General features: G+C 32.4%; 2 protein-coding genes and 1 non-coding gene across 3 annotated transcripts; all 3 read left to right on the plus strand.

Moving 5' to 3' along the window:
• Positions 1–1,535: 1,535 nt before the first annotated feature.
• LOC124825460 (uncharacterized) lies at positions 1,536–4,261 on the plus strand. The gene is made up of 2 exons (XM_047298068.2): positions 1,536–3,571; positions 4,134–4,261. The coding sequence occupies exons 1-2, from the start codon at positions 2,176–2,178 to the stop codon at positions 4,154–4,156; spliced, it is 1,419 nt and encodes a 472-aa protein (XP_047154024.1). The 5' UTR covers positions 1,536–2,175; the 3' UTR covers positions 4,157–4,261.
• Positions 4,262–13,125: 8,864 nt separating this feature from the next.
• TRNAM-CAU (transfer RNA methionine (anticodon CAU)) lies at positions 13,126–13,210 on the plus strand. The gene is given in 2 exon segments: positions 13,126–13,163; positions 13,175–13,210. It is a non-coding gene; the product is annotated as a tRNA-Met (tRNA).
• Positions 13,211–16,081: 2,871 nt separating this feature from the next.
• On the plus strand, positions 16,082–17,920 carry LOC124825459 (cell wall integrity/stress response component-like protein). The gene has a single exon (XM_047298067.2). The coding sequence runs from the start codon at positions 16,362–16,364 to the stop codon at positions 17,652–17,654; it is 1,293 nt and encodes a 430-aa protein (XP_047154023.1). The 5' UTR covers positions 16,082–16,361; the 3' UTR covers positions 17,655–17,920.
• Positions 17,921–23,526: the final 5,606 nt, after the last annotated feature.

A 23,526-nucleotide genomic window follows, 5' to 3' on the forward strand; every position in this document is an offset into this window, starting at 1 on the left:
AAAATTTATATATATATATATATATATAAAGTTAATTATGTTTTTAGGAAGTAAAAAAAAAAAAAGTGATTGAGTCTGAGCAGGTTGCTTCTCTGGGTGCAGTCTGGGTCTCATTTTTCATTTTTGACCACGCTTTCACTAATCGCGGTGAGAGTATCTTGTATATTAATTCATTTACTTTAAAAGCGTGTTTGTGGCATTCAATAGAGAAGAACTTCAAATAAATGCAACCACAATAAATCTTTAATCAAAAACAAATTTTGAATTCAGAAAACGATATGCCCAGGGCCCATCTTCTTCACGTTAAAGGACTTCTGAAAAGCTTGTCCTGTAAGACCAAAAAAATAGTTAATTTTTAATTAAAAGTATAGTAAAAGGCTATACTTTTAAGGATCGGTGTAACATGTGTAGGGAAATCACAACACCTTCTCTCCAACCTTTTCAAATTTGCAAAAAAATATTTCCATAAGAACAACTACACATACCAAAGCTAAAACGAGTTTCCATTTTCAAGTTCCAACCCTACTTCAAAATGAGCTAGCCGAACCACTCATTAGCGCCAAAAGTGGTTAAAACAATTCTGGTCAGTGAAATCTATATCTTGCGTACATGTATTACGTGTAGACCTATAAGACGTGGGAGAAAGGGTGTACATGGTTTGGTTTGGTAAGGATTATTTCATTATATTATATGATTATTATCTTTTATATATATATATATAGCTAGGGGGCAAATACAGACCATAGGTGTATCAAAAAGAAAAAGGCATATAAATATTACACGTACAACTGACAAGGACCGCTACATATTCTTCAAACCAAGTTGATTATTTAGAAAAATATTAAATTAAATTTATTATTGAATGATGAGGGTGGGAGTTGCAAATAATAATTATAATAATGATAAAAGGCAACACCTCCGTTGCTATTTAGTTTGGATCGTTGGAGCGAATATGGATGTTGTTGAACTGATTCAGCTATTCAACCACACAGGAGAATGACAAACACAAGAAAGATGTTACAGAAAAGCAATCATCTGAAAGCAGAATATATAGGCTTACATGATAAATATCATGATTTTCCTTCTGCATCTTTTAGCAGAGGAAGACTGTGAAAGATTCCTTCGCCTTTTCTTTTCTTATTATGCATATTTTATAAATAATTTAACAACTGTGGGTCAAATCTAAATGACATGTATAAGTTGATACATTTCTTCTTTTTCTGCCATGAATATGAGTCCAGATTGGGATATGAAGCAGCAGCAGTAGTAGTAGTAGTAGTAGTGCATCATGGGCTTACCCGTCAAAACAATCATTTCTCTTTATGTGCATAAATCTAGATATTATCTACACACGTATTTGTATTCCTTACTTCATGCGTATTGGAAACCTAAACATGCCGATTCATCACTCTATTTTCATCCTCGCCCACCTCGAAAAACCTCTCTCGTACAATTATCTATTTATATTATCAAATATATAATTTTTTTTACGTCTACAGTAAAAAAACAAGTTATGTATTCATTGATGATATAATTAAGCTACTAACAATATCTTCTCTTGAAGTCCATTTTTTTTTTGTTGGTTTGAGAGTAGGAAATCAGAACCACAACTCTCACATACTTTGACCATTGGAGGGTGGCATCACCCTAGATAGCTACCATGTCTGCCCCACTCTGATATTTTAATTTCCAGATGAAATCAGAAGCCAAAGCAGCCTGTTTTTTAAGAGAAAGAAAAGGCTAGAGAACCATCCTTTTCTTCTTCCCCCGGCCCCTCCTTTTCACACACTCTCTCTTTCTCTTCTCCTTTTCTGTTTCACTCGTCAAACCCTAACACAGTTTTCACTCTCTTTCTCAATCTCAAGCAAGCCAATCTCAGAAACCAACCTCTGCAAACTGCAAGTAGTATTAAATACACCCTTCTTTTACGTGTATCCTCCATTCCACCCTTTTGGTGAAAGACAACTTAAGTAAAAGCAAGGGAAGAAGAGAGCACACCCACACACTTTGTACGGGTTTTGCTCCCACATAACCAAAAACACCTTCTCTCTCTTTCTCTCTGCTAACTCTCTCTTCTCCCATACCTCTACCTCATTCTCCCACCCAGTAATAACCAATATCCAATCAACCAAATCTCTCTGCCTCCTCCCTTACGTCTTTCCATTTTCGGCTCTCATGGATTCGCCCAACAGTGGCAGTATGCAATCCTCCAGCACCGCCGGTGACGAAGACTACGATTCACGCGCCGACCCTTCCTCCTCCTCATCAATCTCGGCCTTCCTCAACAACAACCCCGTTCCTCCGCCGCAACAAACAACGTTAACCGCCCATGTTCCTCCCTTCCAAAACCACGTCTTCGACCCTTTATCCAATTACTTGGATCCAACACAAAGATCGCAGTCACACCCCAACGCAAGCCAAATCCTTAACCTCGACATGATGTGGAACACCGTTGCCAGATCCGAACCCGATCTCGCTGGCTTGATGCCTGGCTCTTCTTCACCCTCCCCGCACACCAACAGCAGCAACCAAGGTTTTCTGTTATCTCAACTGGGAGCAGGTCAAAGTCAACCACGCGGAGGAGGAGCCACTAACGTTGCTGTTTCTGCTTTTCCCACCACTCTCGCTTCGGAAAGTGCTTCTGCACGAGGAGGATTTGAACAAAACAGTACTAACGCCAACACCAACGTGGTTCGAAACCCGAAGAAGAGGTCGAGAGCTTCTAGGCGTGCACCAACTACTGTGCTCACTACGGACACCACGAATTTCCGAGCCATGGTTCAGGAATTTACTGGCATCCCAGCTCCTCCTTTCACTTCCTCACCCTTCCCGAGAACCAGGTTGGATCTCTTTGCTTCTTCTAATGCATCTTCCTCCGCTTTACTAAGATCCGCTTCCTCTCATTTAGAACAACCTCCTCCACAGCCGCAAACACAAACCGCGTCTTATCTTCTTCGCCCCTTTGCACACAAAGTCCAAGCTCAACCCTCTTCAATCCCACACAGCAATACTTTTTCTCCCATGTTGAACACCTTGGCTTCTAACAACAATTCGGGTTCCGGTTCCACCTCCATTCACTACCAGCACCACTCTCTAAACATGCAAAACCCAATTCTCAGCCTCCAATCCATTCTCGGGAACAACGACTCTTCTGTTCTTCTCGGTTCTAAATCACAACAACAACGACAACAACCTTCCTTGGAAATCACGCCCGGTGCTGTGGACTCGCACCTCAAGATGGGTGGCTTGGAAGAGCTGGGATTGAGCCATGCGCACGTCGGTGGTCATCATCACCATCATCATCAAAACATGAACTTGGTTACTTCTTCATCAGATGGAGCATTGTCGAGGGTCAACAACAACATAACCATAGACAACAACATGCGTGGTCCTTCTTCGGCAGACTGGGCCCAGGCCCAGAGAATTGGCGGCAGCAATGATGGAGGGGCTTTGAGGTCTCTGAGTGGAGGCACTGGCACTGGTACTGGCACTTTAAACTACAGAAGCAGTGTTTCGGATTTTCATGGAGAGAAGGGAGCACCGGAATGTGCTGTGGCTGCAAGAAGCGAAGGTATGGTTGAATCGTGGATTAATTGTTCTTCTGATTAGAGCAGGAACCAACCATCAAATGGGAAAAGAATATGAACAAAGTAAAAAGGGATGAGATAGATTCATAAATATAATTTCATACGCTTTAATTCATGAGTGATGAGAGACAGAATATTGGTAATTGGTATCCTCAGCTTAACCATGACCATCAAATTAATTAAACACTATTTTTGGGTCCATTAGAAGAATTATGCGTAAATAAGTAGCACTATCTTGGCTTTCTCTACTTTTTCTTTTTTTGTTTGTTATCCTCAACAAAATCTCAATTCTGGTTTTGATTAATATATATACACAGCCATATATATATATATATATATATATATATATATATATATATATATATATATACATATATATATACACACACACACACACACGAAAGAATCCTGGAGAGGTTTCGATCGTTTGGACGTTTGTTCCATAATTTGTGTCTCTATGTGGTGAACTAGAAACTGCAGCATCAGTTTGCGTTCATGTCACTGTATATGGATTTTGGTTTTGACTTGTGTGAAATTATCGTTCAGAGAATGTACAATGTGCAGCATAGATTGAACTACACAGACAAAACTGTATGTATCCTCTCTTTTCCTGTTTTTGTCGCACCTTCTATTCTGATTTTACCTCTAATGTTTGTTTCCCATTTTTGTCTGCATCCTTGCACTCTTCTTCTGTTCTTCTACACTTTTTTTTTTCTTTTCCGATTTTTTAATTTGACGGTCATTATAAAATTGTAGATTCTAGGAGTAATTTGTGGCAAGATTTGGGGGATTCTAAGTTGCCGCAATCTCGTTTTATCAAAATCAAAGACATGTTCATGTGTTTTTTAGACATTTACATAAAAAATAGTTTCTCATTCGTTCTCTCAGCACCTTAACAAAACAAAAAAGTACAAGTTCAAAATTAACTAAACTAAATAAGCATACAGTGTATTATAGCTCCATGCATTCACACCTTCACTAATATTTTATTTTTCAAAACAAAATTTAAATCATTCCCTGTTTATGATAACTTTTAAATGCTACACTTAACATGATAAATGAATCTATTTGATAATTAATCACAGGCTTTTGTGTTTTTTTTTCTATTAAGAAAATTTAACCCAATAGATCACCAAAATTAAATCCGGGTTACTTCTTGTTATATACTAAAAGATCAAGTAAAGTATGAAAACAAATTATACAAAAAAAATGATCTTCCTTATCTGAAGATTTATGTTATCACTATCATATGTCATTTTTAATAAAAATTTAATATTTCTTGATTCTTAAACTATTGCGTTGATGGTAACGCGAACAGTGGATGGAATGACCTAAATTTGGTAAGTACTGGTGGGTGACTTCAAAAACTGTTACTCAAAACTAAAAAAAGCATGATTTAAAATAAAATGTTTATTCCATGATCTGAAGTTACAGACAGAAAAATGACGGAAGAAGAAAGTTTATTTGAATGATGATATTTGTGATGAGTTTGATAATTTTGATTGAATTTGAGGAATATTTGATGCGTATAATTAGTTATACTAGGTAGAGAATATGTAGGCATGATGTGCGAAAGATGTGGGCAGGTGAACAAATAATGAATAATTTGAAAATATTAAATATTAAAATAAAAAGGTTATTGGGTGAAAAATGATATAATGAAAAAAGCGGGCATTGATTTAGCTCTCCATCACTTTTTGTCTGTTTTCGATTTCGCACCATACGCTTATTAGTCTGAAGAAGGAAAGAGAAAGGAAAAGTGGTACGCGTGCATGTTCTATTACACTCATGAATAAGACTTTTTATCTTGATGGATTTAATGCATGTGAGATCTGCAAGGAACCTCTATAAATTTAAAAGTACTTGTTGTAGGTAGAAAGAAAGTAAGAAACCACTCAATGGAATGAGACTTTCATGCCTTGGTTTATTAGTTAGTTGAACTTCTTAATTAATCCCTTAATTAATCTCTTTAGTTCAAATAATTGACCTCCAAACACCATCATCTTTTTTTTAATGCTAATTTCCTTATTCACTCCGTCGAAAAATCACACCCAATATGGTCCATATCGCGTAGCCAAGACACAAAACATGTGAATTTTCAAATTATATATCAAACATGGAAACGATTCACTTCTCTATTTAGAAATAATTCATTGTTTTCGTTCAAACATAAAGAAAAAGCTAGGTGGCAGTAATTAACATTGATGCAGGCACGTCCATTCTATCACCTAGAGTCTAAAATCTCACTTAATTTTTACCTAATACAATACTTTTGGATTTATTAATTATCATAACTTTTTATCTAAAAAAATGATGAAAAAGTGATGAAGTGGGAGATGTTTATAATATTGTTAGATTATGTAAAAAAAATCTACAACCAACCAACCAATAGAGAATAAAATACAAGGGAACAAATATAAATATATGGATCTTTAATTTAATCCAAAGCACATTGTGATATTGACATGTCAAAATTTTAAGAGTTGATATATGCACTCTTAAATACACACTTTTAAAGATAAAGTTTAAAGTAATTTCTCCAAACTAAGTATATTATGCTATGGTCTACCCCACTTTCGACAGTGCATTTAAATCGACTAGAGCGAGTTAGGTTTGAAAGAGAGGTGATAAGCAATATCTGAGAAAATTTCATCTTTATGTCTGACATCATTGTGACAAAAGAAGCAAAAAAGCCCTTAGTGTGTTAAGACATTGTAGCCACTCGTATTAATGTTCAATTATGAATATTTCTGAAGCAGGTAGAAAAAATTACGGGAAAATATTAACCCTTAATCTGGAATGGTTATAATTTGTGAAGTTAAAGTGAGTTGTCCCTTTGCATGAAAAGTTTGTAATCTTTTTGATTTCGTTGATTGATATATCATGATCTTTTTCATTTCAGCTTTGGGTTTAAAATTGAATGATGAGACATGAGAGGGAGATATAGATATATATATATATATATGTGAACATGGATGACATTCAAAAAACAAATTTGAATGTAAAGGTGAGGCACATGAATCATGGAAAACCATGGGGGGCAACTTTCAGAAAAGGGGTGCACTTTCTTACACTAATAAAATTGCAAGACTTTATGAAAAATTTAAATAAAACTCAAATGATTAGGCATCGGATTTTGAGAGATTTGTTAGGGGCAGGCCTTGTGTTAGATTTGATGCCAAGTGACCTTTGACATTTCATCTCAGGGCCCATGCCAATGAACAAACCTTTCACTTCCTCTTCAGCAATCATGCCTTTTCTCATCTCTCTCTGTTCCCTGCACCCATTTTCTAAGGCTCATACACACACCTCAAAACTGCAAAAAGTTTTCTCTTTTCTTTTTCCCCCTCAAAATTTTATGCCAATCAAGTTCAAAAAGTCACCAAAATTGCATCTATGTCTCAAACATTTCAAAATATATGGGTGAGAATCAAAGGGTAACTTTAAGTTTAACATTGAATAAAAATGAGAAATTAGAGACATGAAGATCTATTAATTCATTATTTTAAGGTTTTTGATAGAAAGTGGTATTAATTCTTTATATGGTTAGACTTAAATTTTATTGGTGTTGTATTTTCTCAGTAAATCTCTTTCTTTATATCAAAAACCGTTAAAAACATTTCAAAATATGAGTGAGAATCAAAGGGTAACTTCTGTCATACCCATAAAAACCCCAACTTAGTGGAGTACATGTGTAAGCGAAAGGGGTGTCTGAAATTCAGAAAGTGGAAGATAGGTGTGTGATGCATATTGGACTAACGTTTTTTGCGGTAGAAGTAAAACTGAAACTTTCAAATTTTCGTGTCACTTCTCTGCATGCACCATTCATCTTCAACCTTCTGAATCTCCTCCTTCTCTCTACCATCTCCACCTTCTCTCTAAGAAAATCTCAACTTTTCTTCTTCCGATCACCTCTCAAGCACCGTTTAAACTCTCCCGGGGTCAAGGGCTTTCATTTAAACCGATCGAGTTGTGGTTCTAAGCCGGTGAGTTACTTTCTCCTTAGCACGTTCATTTCTTTTCGCATGCAAACCCAGATTTCTGGTTGCCTGAGCGGATAATCTTATTCTGAGTATTTCTGGTCTTCTGTTTGGTTTAGTTTCTTAAAGCGTGACTGTCGAACATTAAGGTCTTTGGTAGTGGTGAGCTATATTCTGCATCTGTGAGCGTTCGGTTACGTTTAGAGGTAAGGGAAGCTTATATAATTTGATTAAGATTCTTCTTTTGAATGGTTATATGTTTGTATGATACTTTGTTTGATTATTTGATGAGTATGAAATATGCGTGTTACTGCATGTTTGGATGTGTGGATGGATGATTGATAAATTGTGTGAACTGAGTTGAAATAGGGTTTGATCTTCAAACTACAATATTCTGAGTAAATTCTGTAACTGTGGTCGAGCGTCATTCGTGATCGTTCAATTCTTCATGGGAGTGTAGGGTCTTAACTGAATTCTCATGCTTTAGGGATATTGTCGGAGAGTCACTCTGTAATAGTCTGTAGAATTTTGTAAACTATAACCGAGAGTCAGTATTGACCGTTCAGTTTTCTTTTGAGCGTCCGTCTAAACTAAATTCTTCTTCTGGAGAGAATTTCGTTCATGAAGATCGCTTTATAATATTAGATATATGTAAATGAGCGTTCGGCCTAAGTGTAGTTCTCCTTTAGGTTTCCTAAACAGTTTAGTTAATGTCTTCTATAATAAGTAAAGTCGTAGATGGTATCGTTATTTTTCATTAAAAATAAGTGTGGCGCAATTGTATGTGTGTGTGTGTGTGTATATATATATATATATATATATATATATATATATATATATATATATATATATATATCATTCATTTTATTTAAGTTTAGTAGTGGTCGCTCTTGGACCAAGCGTTCAGTCTTAGTAACTCTCGTTCTTGATAAGTGCTTGGTCTTGGATCAACGTTCGTTCAATAGTGTTCGGTTTCTACAGGGCTCTGTCTTAAACCTAGTGCTCGGTCTCGTTTCAGTAATATATTATTACTGTTTTTAAAATAAGAGTCTTCGGCCAAACTCAATAGCGTTCGTTTCTTCGTAGTATCTCATCAGTTATTAGCATTTGGTGTCAAACAGTTTTGGTCTTTAAAAGGTGTTCGGCCTAGAGTCTTAGTACTCGGCCTAGGCATCGTGGCACCCGGTTTGAACTCTTAAGGGTCAGTTCATTGAAGCGGATAAATTTGTAAATAGCGCTCGGTCATGATTAGTTTCTAAGAAGTGTTATTTCATTCGGACTTGTGCTTTGATGAGAAAGTGTGGTCTTATTTCAGTTGAATATATTAATGATGAAGTATAAGGGAATTTGAAATGTGATGCAAATGAAATAGTTTGGTTATAAAAGAGTATTCCAGGGAGGAATATATCAGAAAGTGGTTATTGAATGCTAAAGTATGAATGTGGGCAAAGCTTAGCGGGCGTTTATCCTAATATTCCGTGATTACTCATTCTCACGTAGGGAGGAGTAAGTCATGTGTGGGAATGGCAGGAGGTCCTAGTCTATAAGGTTAACTTAGACGGAACGGATTAACCTCGGGTGGCAGCTATTGAAGGTATCCCAGTTACTACATCACCCGGGTGCACAAACGTCGTAGCTACACAGGATTTATACAGTCCGGACAGTCAGAGTCAAGTGGTCAGTCTTTGCATGCCATGACGTATGAATTATGATTTGGTTGTTGTTTGATTTAATCACGAAAATTGTATGTTTTATTTAATTAATTAAATTACATAAGCTTACCCTATTTATTCTCTTGTCTGTGTTATACGTTCGGTTGTTTGTCCTGTTGCAATGATCATCCGTGTGGATGTGAGCAGAAGGAGAAGAGTTGCTGGAAGAAGCATTGGAAGAGGTGGAAGTGAAGGCCGAACCTTAGGAACGTTCGGTTAGTTGTTGGCCTCTTCTTTTGTAGGACCGTTCGTTATAAGTTTATTTTGTAAATCGTTCAGTCTAGTTGTAGCCATTGAACAATTTTAAATTCTGTAGTATTTTGTAAGGTCGTTCGACCATAACTGTGTTTCCAATCTTTTGTAAGACTGATCTGTCGTATTATTAATATGTGATTATTCTCGTATATGGTTTATAATGTATTTTTGGGATGTTACAACTTCAAGTTTAAAATTGATTAAAAATGAGAAACTATATAGCATCATATAAGATTGAAAATCCATTAATTTATTATTTTAAGGTTTTTGATAGAAAGTGATATTAATCCTTTATATTGTTAGACTCAGATTTCATTGGTATTGTATTTTCTCAATAAACCTCTTTCTCTATATAAAAAACCATTAAAATGAACAATGTATGAAAAGAACAAGAGCACTTCGCCCTACACCTAAGTAGTTATCAATGAAAAAAATAAAAATCGAAAATTTTTAGAGGTTCAAGAAGAAACAGTGAAAATACAAAAAGAACTGTTCAAACAATGATTCGACTAAGATCTCATTAATATTATATCTTATCGTTTGATATAGAAATTTTAACATTGATTATTCGAACATGTATTTTTATTTACAAGATATGATGATCATGAAAGATAGTAACAGTAGTTGTAGGTTTCTCTATCTAATTTGGGAAAACACGGAGTGCCCTACAATTTTGAGCCTAAACTCAAAAAGATGAACAACTTTAGGCATAGTCGCGAATAAGGCTGCACTGTTTCCCCCTCTTTGCTCGAAACCATTCCTTCACAGGGAAAGGCATCAATGCAAGTACCTCATACCGGAAAAAGACAAACAACACCTTATCCTTCAAATTACATTAAACATAATGTCTTGTCCCACAAATCTAGTTTTCAGATTTTCTCACTCGTGATTCCAAACATTAAACCAGAATTAATTAATTAGCACTTTTCCACCCCCTACGATTATGGATTATGCGCGAAATCAATGGTGCTGTTATGCACTATATACACACACCTATGCTCCTCCTCTATTTTATAATGATAATGTTTTTTCCTTCATCATGTAATATGCATGTATAAACACATATATCAGCCTTGCATTATTTTGTGCCGCTTTAGTATTTATCTTCCTTTCTTCAGCATATGTCCAATCCAGCCTCTAAAGTTTTATTTGGTGGATCGAATTGATGCTTCTTGGATTTTCATTTTTAGAACATTCCTTAACTAGAGCACTGTTCATAGATGCAAGTTAAAGAAAGATGGCCCCAGAACCAGCTGTAGCCACAGGTTTTCACTCCTCAAATTCCACACTTTCACTCACTGGTCAACGTTTAAATATATTTCTTCTTCGCACTTACATGACCATCAAATTACTTTCATCAGCTTTTACAGTAACATTATTTTTGTAACCTAAATTGCATCGTTTTTGTTTTGTGTGCTTGTATGCATGTAACAGTTCATCTCTCGTGAAGTTTCAAAATAAATTAAACTTCCCTGTGTGAAAGCTTTACGGTTTTGTTCCCTCTTAGTATTTTCTTGCATTATTTAAATCATATCATTATTTTTTTTCCCTTTACGTCACAACACTCAATGTTGGAGTTGTGCATTTTCATATTTCACTGTGGTCGACCGCATGCTCTGGCCTTAAACCAAAACTACACAACATTTTAGATAGTTAAGTGTCAATTTTACATCTTTAATAACTGTAATTTGAGTGACTATTTAATTAATAAATTTTTTCATGATTGTATACTCAGCAAAGCTAGTTGATAAGATAGTTGTTAATCAATAAACTAGTTCCAAGTTCGTAACTTACGGGTTTTTAAGTTAATATACTGATTTAATAGCTTAAAAATATTTGATAAATTTGTTTTACGTATTTGATAAACGTAATTTTTAGATTTCAAATAGTTCGAGTAGCCTTATGACAATCTTTTTGGGGTATTGCTTGTTGGACAAGTTAACCACTCAATGGATGAACTTTTTGAAAAATCCAACCTCGAGTTGGTTGAATAGCTGGACGTGTTATGTTTTTGTTAGACAAACTTTTTATATTTATTTTCAAATACTAGTGCAATAGACGATTCGTTTGTTAAAAGAATTTTTTTTTTCTTAAAATTCGGAGAGTTTAGGAAAGGCTTGGTCATTGAACAAATCATTAATTTGTTGGACATAAAATGGCTCATTGGGCAAGAGAACATGGTAATTGAGTGAAAATAGGTTTTATATGTGAAAATAAATGTTGTAAGATTTAAAATATAAAAGATAAGTGTGTGGCTAAGTTGAGCAAGATAGTTAAATATAACCTACACTTTTTATGTGGATAAGTGGCTTAGAGAAACCATAATCAATTATGGTATAAATATTTGTTATATGAAAATACATGACGTAGGATTTTTTTATACAAACATGATCAACTTGTATGCATAACTATTATTTAAAAAATTTATATAGTAAATAAGATGTATTAATAAAGAAAATATTTCAAATATTAATATATATCTTAATTGTAGGATTCATAAATTTTAAATTAAATTGAATATTCAAATTAGAATGATTTTTTTATATAAAGTGTTTAAATTTGTGAAATGTTTAAAACTCTCAAAAAATTAAAATAAAAAATCCGTTAATCATATAGATGCTCTATAAGATGTCGTTGCGTGTACATGGCACAAATTATTCACACATCAAACCAATGATTAGTATTGTCATTAGAGAATCAAAGCGGTAGTAATTGTGCTGAATGATTGAATTTTTGTTAAGTTTATTTATGCCGATTAGGACTTTAAATGGAAAGATATGATTTATAAAAGATAACTATCTTGAGCTGATTGAACTAATAACATGATATAAAAATAGTAATTTTCCGTAATGGTATTTTAATCGTACTTTGAAAAAGTTAATTTTGAAGAGAAGGAGAGTTGTTGGACTGATTAAGTGGGTCAGATGTGATTTTCACGAACTCTACTCTGTCTGCCACTATCCATACTTTCACCAACCCTAGCCCTTCAAATAATGCTGTTTCATGCCATTCAAATTAAACAACAGATTAATTTTATGAAAAGTTGAGTTTTTTTTTTAAATTATTGCCAAATTTTTTTAAATTTTGAAATTTAGGATATAGGTATATAGATAAACTGTACTTTAAGATAAGAAAAAACTGAAATCATGGTTTAAAAGCACAATATTTTATTATCATAAAAATAAAATTTATGTTTTAATTTTTTTATTAGAAATCATATTTCAAGAGGCTAATTTTTATGTGGAAAATATGTTTTAAAACCCGGCATGTAATTATTTATCCAGTTTAACAAATAAAAGCACTGTATTTGCATAAAAAAACACCAAGTCAATAGTTTTTACATTCATTTTATTTTTTAAAATTACCGATGCTTCTTTTTAAAGTAAATAACGATAAAATATAAAATGAGAAATACCCATCATACTCAATATCTAATAAATATAAAATGGCAGATTCATATGGACCTAAAGGCCCAAAACAGATGGACCTATTTTGGCCACTCAGCAAACAATGGACCTATTTTGGCCCAAATACGTAGCCCTAATATTTTCATAATAAGGTAATCTTGTTACTACAGAAATAATCATAATAGGGGTGGTGGCGCAGTTGGCTAGCGCGTAGGTCTCATAGCTTCTGAGTTATCCTGAGGTCGAGAGTTCGAGCCTCTCTCACCCCATAATTTTGCAATTTTTTTCCATTAATTACGTCAAATAGTGAAAAAACACAATATATATAATCTGAAGATTTCATGTTGAAGATAAAATTCATAAATGTCATTTACCTTTAATCTTGAGTGAAGTTTCAGTTTGATCATACAGGTTAAGTATGATTACAGGACAAACGTTATTGATGTTGCTTTCGTGCCATTCCATCCAAGAAATAAGTGCCACTATCTCTTAAACTCCTTCCAAAACATTTTTTGTTGGGTTATAAAAGGTTAAATTTTAAAGCTATGACAATCTAATTGCATTATCTGAACAAAATATATTTCCTTTATTTCTCATATCTTATTCTAAGCTTTCATTTTGTTAAAATCTTCACCCACTATCCGATGCAAGAAGTGACAGAGACAAAATTATTCAAGTCAAAATCGTTGTTTGCCTCTGTTCTCCGTACCATATTCACAAAATAATTTTAGAACAATCAAATGTTCCGAAAACGGAATCTAAAATGTTTGACTTTTTCACTACGCGTTCCGTATTTTAGTGCTATTTGCTTCTAAAAAAAGTTAGCTAAATCCATATAGAAAGCACTGCGAACTAAGAGCATCTTTAATGATAAATTTCATATCTTCTTCTGCTTAATAACAAGCAATAGAAAAAAAAATGTTTTGTCCTTTTATATTTTTAATGTATGTAAATATAAAATGTTTGATTTGATGAATTGTTTTTTAATCACCAACTTTGTTATTGTTTTTGTTATTAAATGTAAGCCCTTGGTAAAATCATTAATAACTCCCAATCAGCAAATAATTGAATTTGAACAGAAGAAGAAAACGTTGACTTTCAGTGGCTCGAAAATACAAGTTGATTCACCAACACTACACAACACTTGACCCCATAGTTTCAGTTTATATCATGTGGGTCCTTCTCTTCTCATAAATTAACAAACAACAACCAAACACTTATGCTTCTGGATCATTAAATTTTTAAGTTATCAAGTTACACTAAAAACGCAGGATGGAATTAAGCTTCTTGTTTTTTGTCTTGGCTTTTGATGTCCTCTTTCACAATAATTTTTGTTCTAACAATGGAGGACACTAGCTTTTTAGCTTCAATAATTAGAAGAAAAAGGGTGTAAAACAGGGTGGTAGGGTTGAATTTGGCACCGACATTTCCTATCAGAAGCTACCCACCACCATAACAAGGACAAACTTCACTTATTTTCATTCACTAATTTATCAAGATTAAAACAAAAAACTCTATAAATTAAGAAAAAAAAAAGAGTGAGTGTCATGTTATTAAAAATATATATAAAAAAGTGTCATTTATTCAAAATTTACGAGAAAGGTTTGTCATGATTTTCAAACTAATATACGTTTTAAAATCATAGGATTGAATACTATACATGTAGGTGGTGTTCAAATTAGATTTTCAAACATGACAAAGAGTATGAATCAGACTTACCAGCATGGTGTGAGATTCATGAAAGCAGAATTTCTGGAACAAAAGTCAACATTTTCAACCTTTGGTCAGCTTGTGTCTTTTCTTGTGGGACCATATTGTAATTGAAGGAACTATATTTTTTTTTTATTATTTCTAACATTTTGAATATTCATTTTTTTTCAGGGTTAGTGTTTACAGACAAGGCCTGTATTTGCAAAATGAATAAGGGCGATGAAAATAATTCTAAATTAAGGAAACAAGGAGAGTAAGTGGTGGGTTATGTAAATTATGTTATTAAAAATTTGAATAATTAAAATAACTATTAATTTAAAAGATAGTTAAAATGACAAGTGGCATTATATTAGAGTGATGTAGTGTGATATAGTGGGAGTGAATTGTTGCCTAATTTTTATTTATGTGTAGTGTGGTCAAAGTCGCAGGTTTTGTGCTAATTGAATTAATTAGGCAAAATGTAATGTAATTAGCATTATCGAGATCCGCGATCCAACCATATGTTACTATTAAATTTCACATGTCAATAGTGTGTTGGTTAATTATCCACCTACAATACCATTAATTACAGCTACAGTGTTTATTTAGTCTACTTGTTTTTTCTTTTAATATAAGAAAAATAATCAGAAAAAAAAGTGTTTTAAGTATTTATGTAAAATAGAAACTATATGAATTTCATATTCACAGGGTTTTTTTTCTTTTTTAACTTTCTACTAATTTATCTGCTGTTTTTTTTTAAATAAACTTTCCAGATCTGGCTACCGCAAATTTATTTTGAGGATGTGATTATAATAGAACCGTTAAAAAATAAAAAAGCTCGCAATATGTTTAAATGTAATAATTTTTGGTACATTAAGCTCCAGTTGTGATGGTTGTTATTTCATTAAACTATATTTATTACATTTTCGTTGAATTAATTAAAAATGCAGAGAAAAATAAATGCTCCTAGTTAATGCACTTAAATTGGTAATAATTATTGTAAATTGGCTTAAACAAATAATATAATTGTATTAGAAATCGATGAGTGCTTGAATGTGAAAACATGGAAAATGTTAAATATTCATGACAAGTAATTGTTACTCTAAAGCAACTGGACATTCTGGGCCAGACGAACACATTCCGTTACACTTTAAAACTTTGTCTTTAACTCCTTCAAATTATTGACCCAGGAAAGTCATAGTACATGAACTCACTCACTCCATAGAGATAATTGGTTATTGTTATTTGTCGCAATATAAAAATGATTTTCACCGAGCACCGCGCAGGGAAAAAAATTCCCATATGCATGCATAATTGGTCAATGGAGAAAACAAAGTTAAAGAAATCTAATGCAAGATTTTTTTTAGCAATTTCTTAAGACATAAGAGAATTATGCTATAATAAGAATTTATTATATGGTATCCTTATCATTATCATTAATAGTTGAAAGTTGAAACCGCGTCGTGAAGGAAGTCCACACTGTCTGTCTCCATGCGCACCTTCCCACTCACTCAATTAATATTTTCAATCTCACTTCAGTTACTAGCTTCTCTCTCACATGGCCCCATGAAACTGGTAATAGAAGAACAAGGAGTAATTGTATTGTAATTCTTACGGTACAAACTATAAAATTATAGACTCAGTCACCGTTATATCTATTTATTGCTTTATATACCTTGTTCTTCCTTTTGTTCATAAGCTTTCAGGCCATTTAGATCTTGGAGGATCCGAATGGCTCCACTCTTGTACCCTCGTTGCAGAAGGCTGCTCCTCCTCTCTCTTCTTTTCTTCCTTTTTGTTTCTCTGTGTTTCACTGTTTCCTCGGAATCTCATCCTCGTAGCAAAGCCTTGTCGAATGGCATCGCAAGGAGAATGTTTGAGCTGGAGGAAGAAAATCAAGAGTTCCAACAACCCCTCAAAAAGAAAGCCACCAAAAACAAAACCTCCTTGATCAAGCCCACTGATTCCTCCAAAAACCAAACCAAAACCGTCAAATCCAGTTACCTCAATTCCTCCAAAAATCAAACCAAAACCAAAACCGCCCTCATCACCGACACCGAGGTTGTCGTGAAGAAACTCAACTCCACCACCTTAAAGTCCAAGAAGCTGAATTCAACTTCCACCAAGAAACCTTCTTCTTCATTGAATCTCGCGAAAACGACTGGCGGTGGCGGCAAGAATAAAACCACAAAAGCCACCGCCACAAAAGACAAGGAAGCGAGTAAAAAGACGAAGCTGGATGAGACGGAATCCGGCAAGAAAAGTGGTGGTGGTAAGAAGAAAGAATCGCAACCGAGTTGGGTGCTGGAAGACGAGTTGGACGATGATTTGGTTTCCGAGTTCAGGGATCTGCCGAAGAAGTTCCAACAAACACTGATCCCTGACCTGGAACGAATCTCCACAACTTCGAAAGCTTACATCACGAAAGCCAACAAAGAGATGACGAAAGGATTCAAACCCTACGTCGGAAACAAGTACGCACCCACCATTGCCACTTTACTCTCCTGCGCGTTCGCTTTGATCCCTTTGCTATTGGCCTCTCTCCTCTTCAACAAAATCAAAGCCTATTTCTCACTACAAAAACTCTTAATCTTCATCCAAGCCTATCTCGCCATCTACTTCTCCATTCTCTGCCTCTCTTCCTTCATCACCGGCGTTGAACCTCTCAGGTTTTTCTATTCTACTTCGCGCTCCACGTATCTCTGCCTGCAGGTTCTCCAAACTCTCGCTTACGTCCTCTACCTTTTGCTCCTCGTAATGTACCTTGTTTTGGTCTTCTCCACTGATTCTGGGCTGAGCTCCAAGTTCCTGGGCCTGGCCCAAACCTTCGTGGGCTTTTCCGTCGGGTTGCACTACTACATGACTGTGTTTCACAGGGTGGTGCTGAAGCAACCGCCAAAGACCAACTGGAAGATTCACGCCATTTACGCCACGTGTTTTTGCCTCATTTCTGTCATTGCCGGAGCTGATAGAAGAAAGAAGACCTACCTGGAAGAAGGCGGAGAAGAGGGCAAGAAAAATTGAATTAGTCAATCACCTAATATTATTAGCTACATTATACTTACATTTTTCGCTTTTTCTTTTATAAATTAAAATTTCAAATTCTCAAAGCAACATACCAAACTTCCATTCCGGCCAAATGTCGCAAGGCTCTGGCTTTTAATTTGTATCAGTCAGCATTCAGATTCGTTCCATGAATAAATGGAGGTCATGATCCCTGTATAATTGTATTACTGTACGATGCATCAACCTGAATCATATGATAAAATTGGATCTGGGTTTCAATCTTTTCCAGTGTCTTTTCTCTGTTTATTTTTATGCAAAGTACACGAACAGCGCTGGGTAATTTAATTCGCTTTTCCAAAAATGAATACACTTTTTTACATCAAACAACAGCACTGTTTCCATCTTCTCTCTCGCGTTGAAAACAGCAAGAAGAAGAATGTGGGACAGAGTGGCAGAGTCCGTTTTTGTAACGCAAGTACATTTGTGATTTACTGCGTCCAGTTAATGGCACGTAGACAAAGTTGCAACAAATTAATAACCATGGTGCATGGTTGAGGAGGTTATCATAGTAATTTAATGAAGCACCGACGGTTTTTTAATGTGTCGGTTGTGTAATGAAAAGTGGACAAGTGGCTTTAGCCATTTGGGGTATGGCAGAAACTTGAGCACAACTTCAACCTTGGCTTTCTCTTCTGTCAGCTATAACAGTACTACTGACAGATTAAGAAATCTCATAGAAAATAAAATATCCACATGGTATGTTAAGAAATTCTGCATCAATTTTTGGTCCGCGGTTCTTTGATTTGTGCATCGTGGTTAGATGTAAGTCGCTATCTGAAGAGTGAGTGTGGGCGTCACCGTCATCTCATGTAAAGGGTATACTTACTTACCCCCAACACTAGTCAAAATCTCGCGGATTAATGCTGTCTCTCATTCTACGATTTCAAACCAAACACACCCTTATTGCGTGATGCTGCATTTATCTCGGCTTTACATTCGTCACTAATGCGGGTGTACTCTTTTTTTTCCTTTCAACGTATTAATCCCGCTTATTGTGCATTTGCCTAAACGCATTCCTAATCTGTTCTCTTTTATATTTAACCTCGGTTAAATTATAAAAAAAATAACTACTTTTGTAATAATTAAAATTAGTAGTTATATTTTTTATATAATGAGAAGTATCATCAATTATTAAATTTAAAGATAATGACATTTTTTAAATATAACATTAAGCTGAGCTTAGTATGTCCATTTTAAGTTTAAAGATAAAGATATCATTCGTCTCAATGCACATTCAATCCATAATACAAGGACACTTGTTAGGATTGATTGGTATTATATTTATTTAGAGGTTTTCAAATTAAATTTAAAAAATTTTGCGTGATCGTAGTGTGCGCGCGTGTGATCAAAACCAATATAACATTTTTTTAAATCTGGTTATCTCAAAACAAATATAACATTTTTTAAATGTCTGTTTCATAGAGTGATGATCCAAAACAAAAACAAATATAGTTATTTTCATATTTTAGTAAACATAAATGTATTTATAACTCGTATTTTATAATATAGCAAAGCACGGCTTTCCATAATACCTGTATTATAATTAAAATAACATACTTTAAGAATACGTATTTTACATTATCTTACAGCATAATTATGAAATAAGTAGTTTACAACCTGTGTGAATAAATCTTAATCTTGCTGTATTTGTATAAACACGCCATTCGCCATAAAATAGTAATAATAATAATAATAATATTTTGAAAGTCACAATTAAATTTTAAATGAAAAAAAAAATTCAGGTTGATTTTTTATGTTGGGCAAAAAAACCGTAAAAATAACCGACACAAATTGGATTCAAGTATAAATAATTTTGAAATGAATAAGTAAATGTACTTAGAGACATGCAAACAAGTTTTATTTAAGTGTTTTTTCAACCAAACGGTGGTAATTGTATATTTTCTTACAATAATTTTTAAGATTGGGAGTTACAAATAGTTAACAAATACCTAACCTTAAGAAAATGATACTGTGTTTCAAATACTTTGGTGAAACAGTGCTTAAAAGAAAGTGGACAGAAACATGGATCGTGTAAAAAAGAAAACACGAAATTATTGTGCCAGCATTCTTTTTTTTAGTCCTTAATCTATCAAGCGAATTTGTTTTTAGTTTTTCTGTCAAAGTAAGATACATTTTAGTCATCTCCGTCAGAAAATATTAATTTTTCGTCCTTTAAAACTAACGGCAAAGCTTAGCTCAGTGAAATGCCACGCCATTTTTTTTCCTCACACTGAGTCAATTTGTCTCTAACCGTTAGGTCACCATTATCATTCAGTCACCATCACCATTCAGTCGTAATAACCGTTCAGTCATTACCAATACCGTTCGATTACCATCACCATTTAGTCATCATAACCATTTGGTCATTACCAATATCGTTCGGTCATTATCGTATGATGAGGGACAGATTGATTCTGTAAAAAAAATGACATGACACTCCACCGTTAACCAGCTCAAATTTTTTTAATTCTGTTGGTTTTTAAGGACGAAAAATTATGGTTTCCTAAAGGAGAAAGATCAAAAAGTACCTTAATTTGAATTTGAAAGAGTGAAAACAAAATCACTTGATAGTTTAGGGACTAAAAAATATTTAACCTTTTTTTCACTTTCTTCTTTCATGTCTCCTTAGAAAAGAACCACGTGTTTGGATTAGGGTTTATGAGTTTATAATTAAATTTGTTTAATGAAACAAATTATATGATTGAATTTGTCAATAATTAATATTTGTTTACTTCGGCTCAAACCTTTTTAAGGAATGAAATTAATTTTGCTTAGAGGCAATTAAATAATGTCTCTAGTTTTCTCAACTTTCTTTAGTTGTTTTTTAAAACTCCAAGGCTCGATCAGAAAGTTTTTCAATAAACTTTCTCTATAAAACTCTACTTTAGGTAATTCTTACTTGAAGTTTTGATACTTAAAAAATTCCGTCTCCGAACCCATCTTTTTCAAATTAATGTCACAAAAGGTGTACAATAAACAAGATTGCTTTTAAATTTTTACAATAAATTTTCCACGTAAAAAAGTTAAGTTTGGAGTAAGCTTCCCTTGCTTATCAATACTTAAACACGTTTTTCTATATAGAATGAGCTCGATAAAAAAATTAGGAAACAATTACACTATAATGAAAGCACATCAAGTTAAACTATAATACAATTATCAAAAGTTGGTGTTGATAAAAGCATATAAAAGAATAAAAAGATATGATGATAATCACAACCAAGAAGAAACTTATTAAAGTTGTAAGAAGGGAAAATAATTTCAAATTAATCCTATGAAATTAGTTTATAACGTAAGATTTGCTTTTATATATATATATATATATATATATATATATATATATATTTTTTTTTTTTTTGTATATTATAATTTTGTCTTATGATGAAATTTTTATATTTTTTTATGTTGAAACATATATGTCTAAAGTATAAAAATAAATAATATCAATGATTTAATGGTGACTTGATAGTGATGATATAATAAATCAAACAAATAATGTAGTTAAGATAAAATTTTAAATGATATTAATATCATTTTAAGTCTGTTTATAATAATGAGATTTATATATACCGTTATCCTAATTGATGTGCAATAAATCATCAAATATGACGAAATAAAAACAATTTAATTTTAGTTAATATTTGTTGTCAAATTTATGAATACTAGATAATAAAATTGTTTTCTTTAGTTTGTTTGTTTCGATTTTTGAAGAGAAGAATTAGGTTTCACTCATTTACATTTGTACCACCATGCAATTAATCCAAATAACTTGTTGAACTTATTTTTGTACTAATTGACTAAAAGTAAGTGGGTTAAAACCTAATTATAGGATACTAATATCCTTTTTCTACTATAATTTTCAGATCCCATATAATTGACATAAGAATGTGATACATTTATTTTGTAAATTATTGTACAAATCAACCCAAAAGAAGTTAATTAAGACTTAATCATGTGATACTAATATTTTATTTTTTTCTAGCATAAATATATCTAAAACTTGTAAATCACTTACCCAAACAATTAAGATATTAGTCAAAATAATTAAGTTTAAAATTTTATAAAACTGGTTAATTATGTTACTTAAAAGAAAAATGATTAAATTTGTGAACTATTATTATGAAATAAAATATATTAGGATAATAATTGAAATTATTATTTATATATTTTATAGAAAACTGCAAAAATGTTGCAAAATTCCTTACATATTTTTTACAAATTTTTACTTTTAAATTTTATATAAACTAATTTAAATTTATACGGACATAAATTTTAATTTTGTATATTTTTCTCAATTAAGAATTTATATATATATATATATATATATATACTCGTTCAAGGAAACCTTTATTTCAATTGAATATTTCAACAACGTATAACTTAATATAAAAAAATCCTTACATTTTAACTTCAAAATTCAAATAATTTGGTGATATATATTTGATACGTCCTTTTCTGATTTTAACATAAAAACAATTTAACTTAATTTTTGTTATCTTTTTTAATATTTTTAAAATATTTTCTTATTTTATTTTTCCAATATATCATTTTTAAGGTTTAAATATCTCTTTTATTCTTTATAATTTCGTAGGTTTTACATATGGTTCTCGATAGTTTTTCTACTCAATAAAAGTTATATTTTTATTTTGGTGATATGCTTATTAACATATATGTCAAGGAATATTTTATTTGTTAAAATGATAGGTAACAAAGGTATTTTTCTCTTGTTTTTTTTTTTGGTCTCTTGTAATTTTTATATTTTTGTTTTTGATTTTCGCTAAAAAAATAGATGTTCCATAAAATATTTATTTTTATCTTGATCTTGACATCTTTAAATGATTATCTGTCTATTAAGTGATTAAGTTAATAATTAAGTATGAATAATAATTTTGTTTTTAAAAATTATTCTTTTTGGGAGGAAAACAATTAATCAATATGATGCATTTCATTTCATTGGTATGTATCTCCTTTTTCTTCCATCATTCCCATTAGGCGATAGAAAGAACAAGACCTCCAAGAAAAAGACCTTTCACCTATAAACCTTTATTTTCTTATTTCATCGAAAAAAATTAATTAAACAAACATGAAACCTTTTACCTCACAAAAATAAATTACAAAAAAAAATTGTATGGAAATAAAAATATTTTTTTCAATGAGGATCACAGACAAAATAAAAAAATTACTGAAGATCACAATTTAAGAAGAAAACACGTCAGTTTTTTCTGCTGGTAAATATGTCATAACATCGATAAATAATAAGAACCATAATATAAATAAAAATTATATCAAGGACTAAAATGGGAGATCAAATTTATTAAGAATTATATACAAAATCTACAAATTTAGTAAAGAAAAAAAAATTTAAGTCTTTTTTCAACATATTTAGTTTACTCTTAAATTCAGTATATTATCAATAAATAAAAAAATTTCAACAATTAAAATATATTTTGTATTTATGACAAAATTGATTTTGTGAATTCGTTAGATTATAAAATACCAGGTTATTAAATAATATAGTATTAAACTGTTTATTTTCATTAAAAGTTAAGTTTAAATATATTAGTTTTTGTCACATGGACTTTTTTTTTTAATTCTTATATTTTTTTCGTCTTCGTAACATTTGAAATAGTTATTTTTAGTACCTATAAACTATACGAGCTTTGATTTTTATCTATATAATTCGCTTTACTTTTTTATTTTTCTAAAATTGAAGTCATTGACTTTTTCCCCTTATATATTTTACGTTTATATATTTTACGTTTATAGGAATAAGATGATTGGCATGTCGTTTAACATATAAGTAATAAATTAGTGTTACATAATAATTAGTGAT

This window comes from Vigna umbellata, chromosome 5, assembly GCF_029865625.1.
Source record: "Vigna umbellata cultivar VRB3 chromosome 5, Vumbellata_1.0, whole genome shotgun sequence".
Taxonomy (NCBI): Eukaryota; Viridiplantae; Streptophyta; class Magnoliopsida; order Fabales; family Fabaceae; genus Vigna; species Vigna umbellata.